Raw genomic sequence first — 20,688 nt, 5'->3', positions numbered from 1 at the left:
TAGTTTAGTTGTGCCAGCAACTAGATTTTAGGAAATTGGAATTATTTATTTCGTTTTCTTTTTAAGGAAGTGCATGGGAAAAGTCAAGTTCCATTTATTTGAAAATACATTTTATATGAAATAATTATTCACAAGGTGGTATGTAATTATAGTTTATTTTTGTTATTGAATAGTATTCAACTGGATGAATTTACCACTTTTATTGATCCATTCTATTGTCAATGGATTATACTCATAATAGTGCTGGTGAACATATTAGCATCACTTTTTAATCTTTATTAAAAGTACTTCATGATTTTATGATTATTTAGGATAAATTCAGGATATCTATTCTTTATTCTCCATGAAAATCCAGTGTACCAGTTTAATCAAGTTATTTAGTAAAATTATTCCCAAACTGGAGGTTAGCATCTGATTTACTTTATTAAAGATAAGCATTATCAATATCTTAATACACATGAGAGTATTAACAGATTATAAGGTATATACAGTGCTTGTTAAACAAAAATAATAAATATTCTGCTTAGTAACTAAATCTTACATAAATGTGTATATATTCATATTTCACACTTTGTTTTTTATTTTAATATCTTTGAATAAATGAATCTGAATGAAAGTAAGGCTGGAAAAGCAAATTAAATAAAAGAAAAGAAAAAAAGTCTTCAAGTCATAGAAATTTCTCTATGAAGCCTTAGTGAAGGCTTAGTGAAGTCAAAAGACTCTTCACTTTTTACTATGTATATATTTACCTAAAGAATACTAATACAGAAATGTGTAACATCATTAACCACAGATCTTGGCTATAGATTTTCTCCTTCATGTTATTTTTCTTCATCCTTCTCATACAACTTGAATTTCTTAAGTGTTTTACCTACCTGTAGTAAATTTAGTCTTCCTTATTTGTACCAAGTCATTATTAATTATAGTCACACACATATAAAGTTTATAAAGATCATAGTTTGTTTTCAGCTAGAAGACACATCATGCCCACTTATTTCCTTTCTTTTAGCCATCAACTCAGCTGCTGCAGAAATGACAGGAAGGACTGTCCTAGTGTCTGCTTTCCCCATGTCAGGATAAGTGAAGGACATATGATTCCAAAAGCCTGGCATGCCATGATAACCAAGTTGTTCCACTGCCTATTAGAACTTCAAACAGAAAATTAGAACCCGGAAGCAAATGGCAAATAGAAAACAGATGACAGTTTGCATGGCTTTTATATGGACCTTGGTGCTGGGATCTTGGGGTCCTTTACCACTGAGCTGCATCTTCCTGAAATGTTTCCATGGGGAAAAGATAAACAGCAGAAAAGAAGTCAGGGACATAGCAAAGGGTGTGAAGTTTACTAGCATGAACAGAGTCATATTTCAAAGGTGTAAAATGTCCCTCAGCTTGGTCTTCTGAGTGATGTTTCCTTCATAGTCATTTGTCTGGATAGTCTTGTTTACATTTACACCATGAATTAATAAAACCAAACAGGACAAAGTGAACAAGAAGAACATTTTTAATTCTCCATTTTAGGTAAAGAAAAATAATATTGGAAAATTGGCTATCTTGAGCAAATAAAATATGCTGAGGATAGCAGCAAGCCAGGTACCAAAACAGTTGCTTATTATCCAGGCAATAATAATAATTCTTGCTCTTAAATTGTCTAAAGCTGGGATTAAACACATTTTCACACCAATTTATTAATGTTACTCAGAGCAAACCAATTCTGGAGACTGCCAGAGCAGTGAGAATCCCATCTGCTGAAGAGATTTTTTGTCTCTTGACCAGTCAATGCAGTTCACCAGTGACATGAAACCACTGGCAAAATTTCTTAGAATAAATTCTATTACCAGAATGGAAAAAATGTAGTAAAGTTGTCATCTGTAGAAAAATAGGTAAGTTCAATATCACCGGTCAAGATTTCTTTAATATTCTGACCACAGACTCTACATGAGCTAATTTTTCTTGATATGAGGTAAAATCCTTATTTCTTTTAAATTCTGTGACCAGTGTCAGGCAGGAAAGCATGAGGTATGCTAATGGAAGAGCTCAATGTTGACATGATAAAAATCACTGTTATTCCCTGGTAGCTCAAATTAACTTCTATTTACACACTTTATGACCTTGCTGTAGCCTGAAATATTCATATTCGTGTTGAAGTGAAAGTTGAAGTCTCATTTGCTAACATGCAAATAAAACCATATCCTCTTTCACTGCTTTGCGATTTGTTTCTTGTTTCACATCTCCATAATTTGTGTTCATCAGCTTTACTTGTCATATAGTAAAATTTTAAAACCCAATACATAGAATATACAGTGACTGTTTTGTTAGATGGAGCTTGGTCATAACTAAGATCTTCACCATTATGAATTTCTTTAATGTCAGAATTATGTAGAAAGAATTCAATCTTTTTCTATCAAAATATCAAAGTTTTCTTGGGAATCCTTATAAGTTAAATACTCTTTAAAGGCTGCTGCTGCTGCTAAGTCACTTCATTCGTGTCTGACTCTGTGCGACCCCATAGACGGAAGCCCACCAGGCTCCCCCGTCCCTGGGATTCTCCAGGCAAGAACACTGGAGTGGGTTGCCATTTCCTTCTCCAGTGCATGAAAGTGAAAAGTGAAAGTGAAGTCGGGCAGTCGTGTCTGACTCTTCGCGATCCCATGGACTGGGCTCCTCCATCCATGGGGTTTTCCAGGCAAGAGTACTGGAGTGGGGTGCCATCGCCTTCTCCCTTTACAGGCTAGTTGTTGATAAATAGCATTTACGTATAGTTTATTGTTTACAAGCTCATAAGTGTACACACAGACATACACATCTGTATTTCATGGATACAAGTTATTATTGTCCTATAATTTCCAAAATAGAAAATAAGTCTCAGAGAGGCCATCTGCCCTTAAAAAAATCTTTTCTCTCATTCAGGCTTTTCATCCCATTATTAATAGTTATCATATATCTCATGATTAGGCTTTTGATAAAGTTTCTCTCCTGAGTCTATTTATATTTAAGTATCAATTATTTAATTTAAAATACTCAAGAATGATATAAATATTCCTCAGAAACTTAAAAAGTACATTTAATTCCTGCTATAAAGTCTAGGCTTCTCTCTGCATAAGTATTCAGTTTTATTTTTCCTGTTTAGTTATTAGACTATTAAAATTGGATATTTTTGTGACCTTGGAATAAGGAAAGATTCCTTAGCTAGGACACATATAAACACACACACATGTGCACACACAAAAAGTTAATAAAAGCAATGATCACTATAAAGAAACTATAGTGAGACTATAAAGACACTAAAAAGACAACAAAAATATTTGTCATAGAATGAGAGAACAAAATACACATATATATTACAAAGTACACACTCATATATATTATATATTATTTATTATATATATATTAAACATTCCTTTAACTCAATACTAAAAGACAATCTCAATTTAAGGAAAGTAAGCAAAAAATTTCAAAAGACCCTCAACAAAAGAAGATACAATAAACCAATAAAAAAGTTCTTAGTATCATTACATACAAGGGAAATGCAAATTTAAACTGCAATGAAATATCACTTCAAACCCACTAGCGTGCTAAAAATAAAGAAACTGACTGGGCCAGATTTGGGCAATGATGTGAAACAACTGGAACGCTCATATATTCCTGCTGAGCACTAAAGAGTACAGCCACCTTGGAGAATTATTTGACTGTTCCTAAAAAGGCTACAAATACTGTTGGGCTGCACCCCACAGGGCTACAAGGCCTACACTTGCCCAGTTTTAGAACCAAAAACAGAGCCTGGAGTCAGCAACAGAGACATCGATGGTTTAATGGATGAAGGAGCTTATATGTCTGAAGCAAGGTCCTGGAGTGACATCCCTCTGTAGCAGAAGGTGGGCAGGACATAGCCACAGGTTTCACAACTGAGGACAAGAGGAGATTACCAATTGATGTCAGATTGGTTTATTAGTTACCAGGAAAATGAGCAGATGGGCATGCCCCCTCATGACCCCTTTGATAAGCTATTACTAGCTGGGGCCTGGGGCAAGTACATAAAAAGGTCAGTCATGTGCATAGGATGTAGGTGAAGCAGGCACTGATCAGGCAGGGGATGTACAGAGAACAAGAGAATGGCCATCTTCAGTGGCCTGACTGCACACAAGCACACTGCCCACTATCCAGCTATTCCACTCTTATACATATAGTCATTGAAAATAAATAAAAATATGTCCACAAAAGACTGATACAAGAATGTTAACACCAGCTTTACTTATTAAATCCATTACTAAAAACAACCTAAACATATTTATATCAACAAGGTGATGAAAGAACAAATTGTGGAATATTCATAGAGTGAAATAGCACTCCACAATAAAAGAAATAAACTACTCATATACACAACAATACAAATTAGTCTCAAAAAATATGATTGAAAAAAAGAGCTAGACAAAAAAAAAAACAAAACTGAAATCTGTATGTATGATATGATTTCTAAAACAAGCAAAACTAAGACAGAAAGCACAAAAGCAGTTTTCTGGAACCTGATCTAAAAAGGGCATGAAATAACTTTGAAGGGGTGAAACAATTATTCTGTATTTTATCATGGCGATTGTTTCAAAGATGCATACAGTAGTTAAAGCTCATCAAACTATATACTTAAAGACAGCATATTTTACTATTTGTAAATTTTACCTCCATAAAGTTAATTTTGGAAGGACTGATGCTGAAGCTGAAATTCCAATACTTTGGCCACCTCATGCGAAGAGTTGACTCTTTGGAAAAGACCCTGATGCTGGGAGGGAATGGGGGCAGGAGGAGAAGGGGACGACAGAGGATGAGATGGCTGGATGGCATCACCAAATCCATGGACATGAGTTTGAGTAAACTCCGGGAGTTGGTGATGGACAGGGAGGCCTGGCGGTGCTGCGATCCATGGTGTAGCAAAGAGTTGGACACGACTGAGAGACTGAACTGAACTGAACTGAAAGTTAATATTAAAAGTAAATACAATAAATAAAAACGAGAGAAAAATGGACATTTTCAGAAGAAAAAAAAAAAAATCCGGCTTGACCTCCCTAATGGAAAGTCAAGCAGATCCTCTTCAAGAAGATCTGACCCCACGTGGAAAGTCAGAGATATGGAATCAATCTTAGCATTGTTATTTTCTACATTGATGAGTTAAAGAAATCTTTGACACATTGTTCTTTTATATTTTTTGAAGACTTGTGTTTTTAAAAATTATACGTTGACTCTTGTCACGGTCAGAATATACCCATATGCCCAAGAGGACACATGTGGCACATGTCACGCACGTTAGAGTCAACTAAGTAAACTATGTGGCCCCAGAAAAGCCTGTTGTGAGCTGTGCAAGCCCAGGCATGTCTCTTCCAGGCGCTGGGTATGTCCTGAGTAGAAGCAGAATTGGATTTTCACCAACTCTGTGTTTCTCTTTTCTTCCTGAATCTGCGCTTTTATTTTTGATTCTGAACATTGGCCAAGTTTGGTTCTGGGTCTAATTTGTGCACAGTCAATATATTATAAACATATCATATGATATTACTTACATGTGAAATCCAAAGAAGAGATACAAATGAACTTATTTACAAAACAGAAATATATCCACACACATAGAACACAAACTTAAGGATACCAAAGGGAAAAGGGATTGGAGGGAAGGATAAGTAAGCAGATTGGGAGTATACATACAAGCTACGAAATATAAAATAGATAACCCAACTGAAACTATCATAACATTGTTAATCAGCTATATTTCAATGCAAAATAAAATGATTAAAAAATAAAAATATTTAGTATATGTTGAAATGATAATATGTTGGATAAAATATATTTAGAATAAATTTTAATGCTGTACAAAAAAAAGATAACCAACAAGGACCTACAGTATGGCACAGGAAATTATATTCAATATTTTGTAATAAGCTATAAGAGGAAAGAAATGAAAAAAGAATATATATATTCAGTGATATATCTTCAGTATGTATATATATATACATATATATATATATCTTCAGTGATATATATATATATATATATATATATATATATATATATATATAATGGAATCACTATGCTGTCCACCTGAAACTAATACAACATTGTAAATCAACTTCATTTCAATAAAATATAAATAAATAATTTTTAAGAAGAGCCAGTGGGCACTTACCCTGCATTCTCCTTCTGACTTGCTTCATTAATAAAATCAAATCACCAGCTTCTCCCTGGAAGGAACTTGTCTACACATTTTGTGCCCCAACTTTTATGGCTGAGGGATAGGATCTAAGGGATAAGACCTGAAATCAACTAGCTCAGCTATCCAATGGGGCTCAGCATTCAGGAGTTTCATAGGACTGAAGCAAACAAAGCATGAGGATTTAAATGGGTGTGCAAGCATTTCTTACAGCTATGCTGTCAATCTTGGCACAGAGGGAAAAGGCAAAATACCCATCTCCTATTGTTTTCTTGGAAGGAGTTTGCATACTGGGGACAGCTGCTGCCTGAGGGTCTGGCTTTTGATCAGCCTACAACTAGGTACTGACTGAAATCATTCTGGAGACCAAAAGAGCCGGTGGGCACTTTCCCAGCATTCTCCCCCAGCTCAGGCAATAATACCAAGTTGCCAGCTTTTTTCTGGAGGGAGTTTGTCCACACATCTAGCACCCCAACTTCTGCAACTGATACCCAAGAAACTAGTCCTTCAAATCACCTAGTTCTGATAACCAACAGGGCTCAGCATTCATGATTTATACAGGATAACATTAAATTAAAAAAAAAAAAAAAAAAACAATTTTCAAACTGCTCTCAAGCACTTTCCACAGAAATCTATTCCCCCAAGTTCAGTGCAGAGGGAGTAGGCAAATATGTCCACCTTACAGTTTTTCCTGGAAGGAATTAGAATGCATACTTTTCCAGCTGCTGCCTGTGATTTCAGATTAAAATCAGTCTGTATGGGGGTGGGGGTGGGAACCTGACTGGGATCCTCCGGAGAGTCTGAAGAACAAGAGCCATATCACTTCAATAATAAAACCAAATCTCCAGCTTCTCCCTGGAAGAGGCATGTCCACACATTTAGCACTAGAACCACTGCAGCTGCTACCCAAGGGATTGGCTCTCAAATGATATAGCTCTGAGAGCTAAGAGTGCTCAGCATTCAAGACTACACAAGACAGAACCACACAAAACAAGCAGGCAGTTATACTTGGGCCACAGGCACTCCCAGGGACAGTTCCTTCTGGCTCAGCACAGAGTGAGTGAGCAAAAACACCCAGCTCACAATTTCTCCCTGATATGGGCTAGACTGTTGAATGTTCTCACTTTCTCAGCTGCATCTAAAGGCTGGGTTTCCAATTAGCCTGCATCGGGAGCTGAAGGGGAAGACAATTAGTACTTACCTGGGAGCCTGACCAGGTAAGTGGGCATTTCCCAAGCCTTTGGGACATTGATAGGTCTTGACACACCTTCGTGTACTAGGAGCCATGGAGAACAAAGATAGCAGCTTTCAGTTCAGTTCAGTTCAGTCACTCAGTCGTGTCCAACTCTTTGCGACCCCATGAATCGCAGCACTCCAGGCCTCCCTGTCCATCACGAACTCCCGGAGTTCACTCAGACTCACGTCCATCGAGTCAGTGATGCCATCCAGCCATCTAATCCTCTGTCGTACCCTTCTCCTCCTGCCCCCAATTCCTCCCAGCATCAGAGTCTTTTCCAGTGAGTCAACTCTTCACATGAGGTGGCCAAAGTACTGGAGTTTCAGCTTTAGCATCATTCCTTCCAAAGAAATCCCAGGGCTGATCTCCTTCAGAATGGACTGGTTGGATTTCCTTGCAGTCCAAGGGACTCTCAAGAGTCTTCTCCAACACCACAGTTCAAAAGCATCAATTCTTCGGCGCTCAGCTTTCATCACAGTCCAACTCTCACATCCATACATGACTACTGGAAAAACCATAGCCTTGACTAGACGGACCTTTGTTGGCAAAGTAATGTCTCTGCTTTTCAATATGCTATCTAGGTTGGTCATAACTTTCCTTCCAAGGAGTAAGCGTCTTTTAATTTCATGGCCGCAATCACCATCTGCAGTGATTTTGGAGCCCCCCAAAATAAAGTCTGACATTGTTTCCACTGTTTCCCCATCTATTTCCCATGAAGTGATGGGACCAGATGCCATGATCTTAGTTTTCTGAATGTTGAGCTTTAAGCCAACTTTTTCACTCTCCTCTTTCACTTTCATCAAGAGACTTTTTAGTTCCTCTTCACTTTCTGCCATAAGGGTGCAGCAGCTTGGATGATCACAAAACCTTAAGCGGCAACCAGGTTCTCAGATCAGGCTGACTGATAAGGTTCATCTCCTACATGAGGCAAGTCAGTCAACACTAGGACAGGGCTGTTTCATCTAATGTGTAAAGACCAACACAGTCAAGAAAAACGAAGAAATAGGGGAGTAGATTTCAAACAAAAGAACAAGATAAATCACTAGAAACCAATCTTAATGAAAGGGAGATAAGTGATTTATTTACTAGATAGGAGTTCAAAATAAAGGTCAGAAAGATGCTCACTGAGGTCTGGAGAGCAGTGTATGAACAAAATAGGAATTTCAGCAAAGAGACAGAAAATATTCAAAGGTACCAAACAGGGAATTCCCCTGCAGCCTAATGGTTAGGACTCCACGCTTCCACTGCTGAGGGCCTAGGTTCAATCCCTGGTCAGGGAATTAAGATCCCACAAGTCTCATGGTGTGAGGAGGGAGGGAAGAGAGAAAAAGGGTATGGAGATAAATGTATTATTAAAAAATAGAAAAATAACAATAAAAGTACCAAACAGAAATCATAGCACTGAAAAATATAATAACTGAACTAAAAAAAGTTTAATAGAAAAATTCAACAGACTAGTCAGGAGGAAAATAGTGAATAGTGAATAGTTGGCCTTCCCTTGTAGCTCAGTTGGTAAAGGATCTGCCTGCAGTGCAGGAGACCTGGGTTCGATCCCTGGGTTGGGAAGATCCCCTGGAGAAGGAAATGGCAACCCACTCCAGTATCCTTACTTGGAAAATCTCATGGACAGAGGAGCCTGGTGGACTGCAGTCCAATAGAAAAATAACAATAAAAGTACCAAACAGAAATCATAGAGCTGAAAAATATAGTAACTGAACTGAAAAAAGTTTAATAGAAAAGTTCAACAGACTAGTCAAGAGGAAAATAGTCTCTCTGAACTCAAAGACAAAGCAGTAGAGATCATCCAATCAGAGGGGCAAAAAGAAAGGCGAATGAAAAGAGTGAAGATTGTTAAGAGACCTGTAGGTCACCACCAAGCATGACAGAATCAGTTTACAGATCTTTGTCAAGTAGATAACTTATCTTTTTAGTTTCTTGATTACCAGATGAAGAGAAGACATAGCTAAATAAGATATAGATAATAAGATCCTGGAATTCAAGAATAATGCTGTAACTGAACGAAACTTTGGACATGCTCAGATAGAAATGAGCATGTTTTGTATATGAGAGAAGTGTGAAAAAATCAAGAGGATATACTGAAATAGATTGCCTCATTTTCATGAAATTCTTTAATCCTCACTGTACCTATACCTTTGGGAAATAATTTTGTTGTATCCTTACCATGGGTTTCCCAGGTGGCACAGTGGCACAGTAGTAAATCTGCCTGCCTTTGCAGGAAACGCAGATTCAATCCTTGGGTTGGGAAGATCCCCCAGAGAAGGAAATGGCTAGGCACTCCAGTATTTTTGCATGGACATTCCCATGGACAGAGGAGCCTCATGGGCTACAGTTCATGGGGTCACTAGGAGTGGGACACAACTGAGCATGCATGCACACACATGCACATCCTCCACTACAGGCACATCATATAGGTTTTAAATGGTTTCCACACTGGGGCTGCCCCGGGCTTGCTCATCTTTAATCACCATGAAAACATGCCCAGGCAAGTACCCTGGTCCCAAAAGGAGAATAAGTGAATCATTGAATCAAGCTTTTCCAGAAAGATTTAACCTAATCTTTCTTTCCAGAAAGATTTAACCTAAACTTACAATCAGGGTCTTCCCAGGTGATTCAGTGGTAAAGAATTTGCCTGTCAATGCAGGAGCCACAGGAGACATGAGTTTGATCCCTGGTCAGGAAGACCATCTGGAGAAGAAAATGGCAACCAGTATTCTTGCTGGGATAATCTGATGGACACAGGAGCTTAGCAGGCTACAGCCCTTGGAGTCACAGAGACCCAGACACTACTGAATAACTGAGCACGCATGCAAACTGACAATCAGCCAAACTGTAACTGGCTCCCAGATACATTTCTCATTTAAAAATCATTTGAACAGCTGTTTCTTTTAATATAATCTACTCTTTCTCTCTGGTTACTTGAGAGATTTCCTCCTGGTTTCTAATGGTGTTAAGTTAAATTGTCTCCATCATACTGTCTGAAATTCAATAATTTTTTTTTAATTAATGCCTTGAACATTTTGAAAAAATCTGGACAACATTGGTTCCACTCCAATATTTTCTCTCCCACTTCTCAGAAATACAGAAATGTGTCAGAATTTCAGTCTATAACCTTCATATCTCCTCCCCTCTAACCTGTATTGTGCATCTCTGTCTCTTTATGCCTCATTCTGGGTAGTAATCATCTAATTCACTAATTTGTTTTTCAACAATGTCTAATTGGTTATTAAATATGTCTGTTGAGCTTTTAATTTTGAATATTCATTTTACCAGTCCTGTTGTTTCAATTGATAAGAACAGTCTCTTACTCTTCTATCCATTGTCTTTGGTAGGGAAACTGGAAAAAAAAAAAAAAGGATACCAACATCTTAAAGAAAGCCTTTTAATTTTAGTAGTGTTAAGGAAAAATAGGAAGCATTCCCTTCTGTTTCCAAAATTTAGTCACAGTGTAAGTAAAATCATGATCTAGTCATTCTTCACCAAGTTGGATGGCAGCTTGTCTACTGCTCGGTTGTTACTACAGGCTCTCACTCAGGAAAGTCAAGGAACAGAACTTCATCCCAAATGCCATTCAAATAAGCAAAATGTAATACATTATCACAGAGACACCATTCTATTGCATGGCTTTTATTTTTCAGTAGTCTTTATTCACTACCTCTAATGTTAGAAAGAAGGTTTGGGGACTTAACCCTGTAATTTTAAGATTACCTATCAATAATTAGCTCAGGTAATACACAAACTAAAGACTACTCAATTTCTAATGTATTCAACTTGAGTTAAACTTTACTATTTTCACTAAGGTTAAATTATCTACAGTGATCTTTAGAAAATTATTTAGACATTTTTAAACTTTTTATTAAATATTTCAAATATAAATCATTAAATATAATTATGACACAACTAAATTGGAGAATTCTAACTGATAGATATGTATTTGTCTAGTTTTCTAATTGTCAGAGAACACTGCAATCTTCTCTATGGTCTTAGGATACTTACATCATTCTCAGCACCAGGGCTAATTTGAAAGAATACTTTCACTCATGACTTCATCAAGAACATTAAAACTAACATACTTAAAATGATTTACTTGTTATTTTTTCTCTGCTTACTCTAAATTTATGGCAAACAAAACAATACTTTACTTTTATTGCATTTTATATGGATATGTCTATATACTCTGCTTGATAATACAGTCTGTATACTTCTTTCATATTTAATAGCACCATTAGCAAGCAAAATTCTCCCATCTGCTTATTTGTGTTCTGACTTATGAATGAATCTGGAGTATTTTATTACAGTAGTAAAAGCATCAATACATAAACACAAATATATACAAACATTACACAAAATATGTACTATGCTTTGCAAATTTGCTTCTCTACATGTATGTCTTTTCTTCTTTAACAAAGAACTAAAAAATGTTATGGATCTAATTTGTTCCTTTTCATTGTTGTATCAGTTGCCACAGTATATTTGTATCCGTATGCCACAATATACTTATTCATTTTGTACTGATGGACTGTTATGAAACTTCTCAATTTCAGCTAAGAAAAAGAGTAATATGCACATTTTTGCATATATATATTGGTGCATATATATCAAAGATTTCTTTGTGTATAAAAATAAGAGTGAAATTACTGTCTTAGGTTTAGACAGCATATTAAAAAGCAGAGACATTGCCAACAAAGGTCCATCTAGTCAAGGCTATGGTTTTTCCAGTGGTCATGTATGGATATGAGTTGGACTATAAAGAAGGCTGAGCACTGAAGAATTGATGCTTTTGAACTGTGGTGTTGGAGAAGACTCTTGAGAGTCCCTTGGACTGAAAGGAGATCCAACCAGTCCATCCTTAGGGAGATCAGTCCTGGGTATTCATTGGAGGGACTGACGTTGAAGCTGAAACTCCAATACTTTGTCCACCTGATGAGAAGAGCTGACTCATTTGAAAAGACCCTGATGCTGGGAAAGATTGAGGACAGGAGGAGAAGGGGATGACAGAGGATAAGATGGTTGGATGGCATCACTGACTCTATGGGCATGGGTTTGGGTGGACTCTGGGAGTTGGTAATGGACAGGGAGGCCTGGCATGCTGCGGTTCATGGGGTCACAAAGAGTCGGACACGACTGAGCAACTGAACTGAACTGAACTGTCTTAGGTTTAGCGTGTTCACCCTAACTACTTAAAGTCACACTATTGCATAAAGTTGTTTTACATATGTGTAATTCTATGAATGGTGTATGAAATTTTCAACTATTTCAGATCCTTTCCAAAATTAGTAACATCAGAGTAATATTTATACTTTTATATTTATATAAACATTTATTGCACTTATTACACTCTAAATTTTAAAAAAATATTTTACTATTCTAATTTTAAATTTACGTTTAGTTTAAAATTGCATTACTCTTTTCTCTTTCTATGACTGTGATTTCATATACATTTATTCATATGTAATTGTGTTGAACATATATGCTTATTAGATTTCATTGTACAGTTTTATAAGCTTTCTTCTTCAGGTTCCAAATAATCCTTTGTTAAGAGCAAATGTTACAGCAGAAGCAATTTCCTTAATTGAACATTATATCAGATGACTTTGAGAAAATATAATTAGGTAACAGCATGTTGTAAGGCAAACCAGTGCAGTTTAATAACACTTAAAAGGATTAATAAAAGAAAAACTAGGAATTAAAAATGAACATACAAAGTCTTCTATTAAGGTATTTCCATGTAGAATACAGAAAGTTTTTTTAATGTCTATTAAGCTAAAGGTTTTGATTAGTTTTTAGAGAACTTAAGACCCCACAATAGTCTGAAAGCAATCTGCCTTAGCTTGCTGTTTCCCAAAATTATAACAAACGAGTGGCCGGATGAAAAGAGAGTTGGAATCACCATGACAAACATCATGACCTCATACCAGTGTAGCTTAAAGAAGATCCATTCTCCAATTAGAATGGAAATAAAGTAAACGATGACGAGGTGGAGAAATGTTGTCACCATTTTCGTGGCCCTTTTATCGGCCTCTGTGCTGAAGTCTCTCGAGTGGTTCAAGTTGACTTGGAAATTCTTGATGTGTCTCACCAGGGAAAGAAAGAAAAGCAGGAAAGAAGCCAAGGAGAGAAGAAAAGGGATAACATATGTCAATCTGAGAAGAATAAGGCTTTTAAGATAGAAAATTTTACTTGCATCTAAATGCAAAGTCATGTTCCTTTCAGGTTCTCTAAAGGTGTTCATCCACAACTCACCAAGAGCATCCTGCATTAAGAGGTCAAAAGATAATAAAAAGAAAAAGGCCAGGAAAAGCACCAGAAGCACTCGGTTCATTCTCCATTTCAGCCACATGAAAAAGAAGTGAGAGAAACTGGCTATCTTAAGGAAGTAGAATATGCTTAGGCAGGTGGCAAACCAGATAGTTAAGTGATTTGTTAGTGCCCAACCCCACTCCAGTACTCTTGCCTGGAAAATCCCATGGATGGAGGAGCCTGGTAGGCTGCAGTCCATGGGGTCGCTAGGAGTCAGACACAACTGAGCGACTTCACTTTGACTTTTCACTTTCATGCATTGGAGGAGGAAATGGCAACCCACTCCAGTGTTCTTGCCTGGAGAATCCCAGGGATGGGGGAGCCTGGTGGGCTGCTGTCTATGGGGTCGCACAAAGTCAGACATGACTGAAGCGACTTAGCAGCAGCAGCAGCAAAGAAGAAAAACTACTTTTACTAGTTTGCCAGTGGCATACAGATGTGGAGCTAATCCTACTATAAATGAATCCAAAAGTGTTACCCACAGAACCTCCAGAATGGTTCTGGCCACAGCCAAGCAGGTAAGGATGAAATCAGCTGATCAGACCTTTCCATTCTTGACCCACGCGATGCAGTTGACCAGTCCAATGAACCCATTTCCCAGTACTCCTAAGATAAGTTCTCCTGTTGACACCACTAGAAAGAAGACCCTTGTTCCAACTGACATTTGTATATTTCTAATGTCACTGAAGCGACTTAGCAGCAGCAGCAGCAGCAATGTCACTGAAAACTTTAAACAGTTGCAGACTGACATTCACTTATATTTTCTTTAGTATTTTCGCCATAATTCCAGGAAGTAAAGCCAAAATTCTGCTATGTGATTTACATGCACAGATCGTTGCAAAACAGTAGTTTATTCTTTTTATATTGTAATTCCAGTGCTACACCAAACAGTTCTGTCAGCGGGTAACAAAGCTTCATGAATACCTTTCTTATGACTTATAGTCAGTTGCTACGTAATTTTCAGAATAAATGCTAACAGTGTCTGCTTATCCTTGACACCAGCTGCAGTTTCTCATTTCTGCTAATGACTAAAAGAATAAGGTCAGGTATGTCAACATGCAAATATGAGAGAGACTTGTTTCCACTAATTTGTACTTTCACTTTCCCCAAGTCATACATTTGAATGCAAATATATTAAATTTTGAATAGGAATTTCTAGAAAAAATATGTAATTAAGTTTATATTTCTCACTCATCAATAAGATCCTTCTAGCTCGCAAGAATTTTGTAGAATCAATATGATTTATAGGAATAAGAAAATTATTTATATTTCAAATAGGGCACACAGGTACAAGGACAAATATATTAGTACATATATATAGTATGTAGTACTAATTATATTAGTACAAGATAGTGTAGAAGCTAAGTCAGAAATTATAAGCAAAATAAAGTGGCAATATACATGAGGAGAGTAAAGTGCTACAGTGCAGAATCAATTATGATTTTATGAGGAAATGAACATGTAGTGTAAACATGACTCTTTTGAAATTTAAGAAGAAATAGAAGGAAATAAAAAGAACTTAAGCCTGATGTAAGGACATATTAGTATTATCAAAATGATGTGAACAGGCTACACTATGCTCTGAATAGAGACACTTGCTTCCTTTTACAAGAACTTGCTGTTTTCCTTGGAATCTGACTAAGTGCCCTCCCACTTCCATGTCCTCAATTCCATGTTCTTCTCTTATTTCTAGGCTAGAGGTGACCACATTCCCAGCTTTTGTTACAGATGGTTGTGGCAATGTGATCAAAATCTGAGAAATGTTATGTAAGTGAAAATTATGAGCACAATTTTAGGCCCACCTCTGCTAAATATACCCATGCACAGTCTTCCCTATGCCTTTTTCTTGCAGCTTTCTTGAAGGGGAGATAACTCCAAGCATTCTTGGAAGCAGCATGCTAAGGATGATAAACTTCTGATTAGCCTGATTCATGGATAACTGCCTAGAGAAGGCTGCTCTGACATATCACTACTCTTAAAAGAGCAATATTAAATGTGCATTGTGTTGGAGTCACGTGATGCTTGGGAGCTTATTTGGGGGCAGTTTGTCTACCCAGTCTAATGCAGAGATTGGAATTGAGACTGTTTAGACTTGTGTAGAAGCAATTGAATGGTGAGGAAACAAAATTAGGAAAGTTTGTGAAGTGTATGTGATGAGTTTCATTTTCATTGGTTTCCAGCCCTCATAGTTTATTCATCCATTTAATGACTAGAATATCATTTGGAGGAACTCTTCTATAGACTGACTTTTATATCCAGGAATGGGGCAGGAAGCAGGATATACATGATTCACCCATTGTAGGGTTTACATTGTCCTGGGACAGAGAGATAATTAAAACCAATGAATAAGTCAGATGTGGAAATTATTTATCTTAAGGTAAATAATGATGTTACAATTTCATAACTAAGAATTAATATAGACATGTAAATACAGTTGTCAAACAAGGTTATATGTTTCTTTCCTGTAGTAAAAATTGCTATCAATACTACATCAACACCCTTTCTATTTTATCATTTTCCCCAAGATTGTCATAAAACAGGTTTTGAAGACATTTTCTATAATTATTATATAGACATCATAGATACCACTTTAATACATGCAGAAAAGCCACTGACTCATGTAGCATAATTTTTTACTATTCTTATATAGAATGTGTTTTTAAAATAGGGACGATCCGAGTCTTCTCGCCTCAAGATTAAAAGGAAATTTTAGGCAGCAAAATGGAGGAGATGCTTAGCATTTCAGAGGAAGCCTCAAGATGGTTTAGGGGGAAAATGAATAATTTGACATCAGATGTCGACTTCAACACATATCTTCTTAGCTAAAAAGTCTAAAAAGTTATTTTTATAACTTCATGTGGAAATATAGCAACACTGAAAATAAGTCATGATTATTTTATTCTTCATCCATATAACAGAACTTGATTTTTTTCTAAGTTTTTGTGAAAGTGCTAGTTGCTTGTCATTTCCAACTCTTTGCAACTCTATGGACCATAGCCCATCAGGCTCCTGTCCATGGAATTCTCCAAGCAAGAATACTAGAGTAGGTTGCCATTCCCTTCTCTGGGGGACCTTTCCAACCAGGAACTGAACCTGGGTCTCCCATGTTGCAGGCAAATTCTTTACTGTCTGAGACACTAGGGAAGTTCATAAATCTAATATTCTTTCATAGAACTGATTGTACACATATGTAAAATGTATCTGAATATGATTGCTATTCTTGAATTTTAGTGTGAGCATATTTACCTAAGAATATTGCTAATTATTCTCCAATAACCATGAAGTAAGTGATCATGATGGATAAAAATCTATCTCAAATATACATCCTCATGTTGATTCAGAATTGAAGGTCATTACATTCCAAATGATTGGAGGCTCAAACAGTAGGATGTAAACAATTTCCTGAGATAAGTTCTCAGTTCTATAAAATTCATAAATATACATATTTTTTTCAGCAGAAAAGTGGTAGTATAGAATATGTAAGTGAAATATGCATTGCTACATAATCCTGAGGCATTTCACATAATATTTGTAAAATTAGATTGCTTATCTGAAATATATTGGTTAATAGTATGGTAATCTTATCTGTTTTATATCTTTCATAAACACATGCATACACACTTTTCTAAGAAGCCTAGGTAAAGGACTTTTCTAAGTAAACCTTTAGATATTACTCACTTATATGCATACTCAAAACATCAATAGAAGGTATAAGACATTATAGACTTCATCCCTTAATTTTATGCTAAAAGACATATGTTTCCACCTATTTCCTTTCCTTCAGCCAGCATCTTGACTGCCATAGAAATGACAGAAAGGCTTGAGTTAATTTCCCATTTCCCCAGATCAAGATAACATGAGTGGATTGAAGGATACATGATTAAAACAACATCATAAAGCATTTGGACTGGTTCTTTCTGCAGCTGATTAGAATTCCAAACTGATACAATTAGAGCCAGAATGTAAATAACAAACAGGAAAAGAAAGGAGATGACAGTTTGCATGGCTTTTATGTGGACCTTGGTGCTGGGATCTTGGGATCCTTTACCATTGAGCTGCATCTGCCTGAGATGTTTCCACAGGGAAAAGATTAGCAGCAGAAAAGATGTCAAGGACATAGTGAAGGGTATAAAGTTTGTTAGTGTGAACAGAGTCACATTTGAAAGGTGTAAAATGTCCCTTAGTTTGATCTTCTGAGTGGTATTTCCTTCATATTCATTTGTCTGAATAGCCTCATCCATGCTTAACACTGCAACTTGAAAAAACAAGAACAATGACGTCCCCAACATCATCATGAGAACTACACTTTTAACTCTCCACTTCAGGTGAAGAAAAATTAGGCTGGAGAAATTGGCTATCTTCAACAAATAAAATATACTGAGGCTAGTAGCAAGCCAGTTACTAAAATGGTTGCTTACTGTCAAGGCAACATGAACAATAATTTTTACTTCTGAATTATATAGAGTTAAATTATACACAATTACATACCAATTTATTAACATTGCCCAGAGCATAACAATTCTGCAGAATGCCAGAGCAGTGAGAATCCCATCAGCTGAGATCTTTGGTCTCTTGGTCCAGTCATTGCAGTTCACCAGTGCTATGAGGACATTGGCAAAATTTCCCAGAACAAATTCTGTCATTAATAGAATGGAAACAATGTTTGACATAAACATTATCATGTCTAAAAAAAATCCAAGTCTAATGTCACTGTTGTGATTCAATATTCTGACCTTAAATTCTTTGTACAGCTGATTTGGATGTACAGTGAAATTCCTGTTTCTTATAAATTCTTTGATGAATATCAAGCAGGAAAGCATCAGGAAATAATATTGGAAGAGCCCATTGCTGTCTGGATGAAAAACATTGCTATTTCCTAATATTTCAAATTGACTCTATTAATATTCTCTGTGGCCTTGAAATGGGATGGATTACTTCTTAACTGATGTTGAAGTAAAATATGAATTCTGATTTGTTAACATGCAAATAAGGACTTATCATTGTGCTAATTTCTCCTGTGTAACCTCTCCATAATTTGTGTTCATCAACTTCAGTTGTTAGTAAGGAAAATTTTAAAACCCAATATGTAGTATATACAGTGAAAGCCTAAACCATTAGATGAAGCTTGGTCATAACTACATTCAACATATTAGGATCATAATCACTAGGATCTTGATGTTATATGTAATGCAAGGCAGACATCTAATATAGTGATGGAAACTGTCTTTTCCTAGATGGAATCAGGGACATTTTGTAAATTTTAAATGTGGAGTTAAGGGTGGACATGGGAAGCTGAATAAGTGGGCAATATTGGACAACTGCTATTACTTTCAGTCACCCGGGGACTGAATCCTCTTCCTGAAGCATGCACTATGAGATCTATCTCTCATTTTAGGAAACTAAACTGAAATACTTGCCCAGTCTGCATTGAAAAGCTGCCACTTCAAACAAAGAAAAATAGGATGGGAAAAGTGGCTGTCTTCAAGAAAGAGAAGATGCTGAGGCAGATTTCAAACTACACACTCAAGTGGTTGATCACAATGCAAACAGAATTATAAGTTTTCCAGCTTGACCAAAGTTATGTAGATCTGCAATGAACACTATAGAAATTAATCCATCAGTACCATGATTAAAAACACATTCTGTTTATGGATAAACTGGTGAGAATGAGGGTAATGAAGTTGATTTTCCAGTGTCTTACCCAGTTGGTTTAGGTCATTATTCCCATCAATCCATTTCCCCAAATGCCTATTATGGATTTCATAGATTAAAAAAAAAAAAAAAAAGACCTTATCCTGTGTGCTTCACATTTCCTCTGAGTGAAAAACCCCCATCCCAAATACCACTACTGATGAATTAATGGATTGAAAATTAAGAGTCTTATGGTGCTTTTCTGATTTTATTGTGGCTTCCTTTCCATTTCAATAAATACAGGCTTCTATTATCACACTGGTCCTCAGCTAACATTGTGAAAACCATTTCTTTTCCTCTCAAATGTTTTAGTATGTGATCTCCCTGCCAACAAGTATGGGTATTTCTTCTTTTATAGTAATATCTGCTGTAAGTTTTCATGTTGTATGTGTTAAAGAAGAGAATTTACTTTGTATAGATGTTAATGAAGGAACATTGTCTTCCAGTGCCTTTCCCTAAAATGCACAAAAAAAGCATGAAAACCTCCATGTTTAAAGAGTCATTTGCAGAATTTAAATTGTTGTGGAAAACTGAATGCAGGGATGAAATTTTATCATCATCATCATAATCAGCAATATCATTTGACTAAGGAACAGAAGACACATCAGTTCAGTTGCTCAGTCATGTGCAACTCTTTGTGACCCCATGAATCACAGCACACCAGGCCTCCCTGTCCATCACCAACTCCCAGAGTTCACTCAAACTCATGTCCATCGAGTCGGTCATGCCATCTAGCCATCTCATCCTCCGTTGTCCCCTTCTCCTCCTGCCCCCAATCCCTCCCAGCATCAGAGTCTTTTCCAATGAGTCAAATCTTCACATGAAGTGGCCAAAGTATTGGAGCTTCAGCTTCAGCATCAGTCCTTCCAATGAATATTCAGGGCTGATTTCCTTTAGGATGGACTGGTTGGATCTCCTTGCAGTCCAAGGGACTCTCAAGAGTCTTCTCCAACACCACAGTTCAAAAGTATCACTTCTGCGCTCAGCTTTCTTTATAGTCCAAGTATAGGACTTTTGTTGGCAAAGTAATATCTCTGCTTTTGAATATGCTATCTAGGTTGGTCATAACTTTTCTTCCAAGGAGTAAGCATCTTTTAATTTCATGGCTGCAATCACCATCTGCAGTGATTTTGGAGCCCCCCAAAAATAAAGTCTGACACTGTTTCCACGGTTTCCCCTCTATTTCCCATGAAGAGATGGGACCAGATGCCACGATCTTAGTTTTCTGAATGTTGAGCTTTAAGCCAACTTT

At 36.6% G+C, this 20,688-nt stretch overlaps 1 protein-coding gene and 2 pseudogenes across 1 annotated transcript; all 3 read right to left on the bottom strand.

Moving 5' to 3' along the window:
- Window positions 1-1,020: 1,020 nt before the first annotated feature.
- On the bottom strand, window positions 1,021-1,847 carry LOC100141277 (taste receptor type 2 member 43-like; annotated as a pseudogene).
- An 11,374-nt stretch (window positions 1,848-13,221) lies between these two features.
- T2R65A (bitter taste receptor Bota-T2R65A) lies at window positions 13,222-14,109 on the bottom strand. The gene has a single exon (NM_001046634.1). It carries the CDS (start codon window positions 14,107-14,109, stop codon window positions 13,222-13,224), a length of 888 nt encoding a protein of 295 aa, NP_001040099.1.
- On the bottom strand, window positions 17,612-18,327 carry T2R43P (bitter taste receptor Bota-T2R43p; annotated as a pseudogene).

This window comes from Bos taurus, chromosome 5, assembly GCF_002263795.3.
Source record: "Bos taurus isolate L1 Dominette 01449 registration number 42190680 breed Hereford chromosome 5, ARS-UCD2.0, whole genome shotgun sequence".
NCBI classification, from domain to species: domain Eukaryota; kingdom Metazoa; phylum Chordata; class Mammalia; order Artiodactyla; family Bovidae; genus Bos; species Bos taurus.
Note: the sequence above shows the minus strand (reverse complement) of the source record. Positions and strands in the feature narration are given on the sequence as shown.

Excerpts from the sequence above, each read along its gene's own strand:
- T2R65A (NM_001046634.1), bottom strand. The coding sequence starts at position 14,109 with ATGTCTGACTTTGTGCGACCCCATAGACAGCAGCCCACCAGGCTCCCC.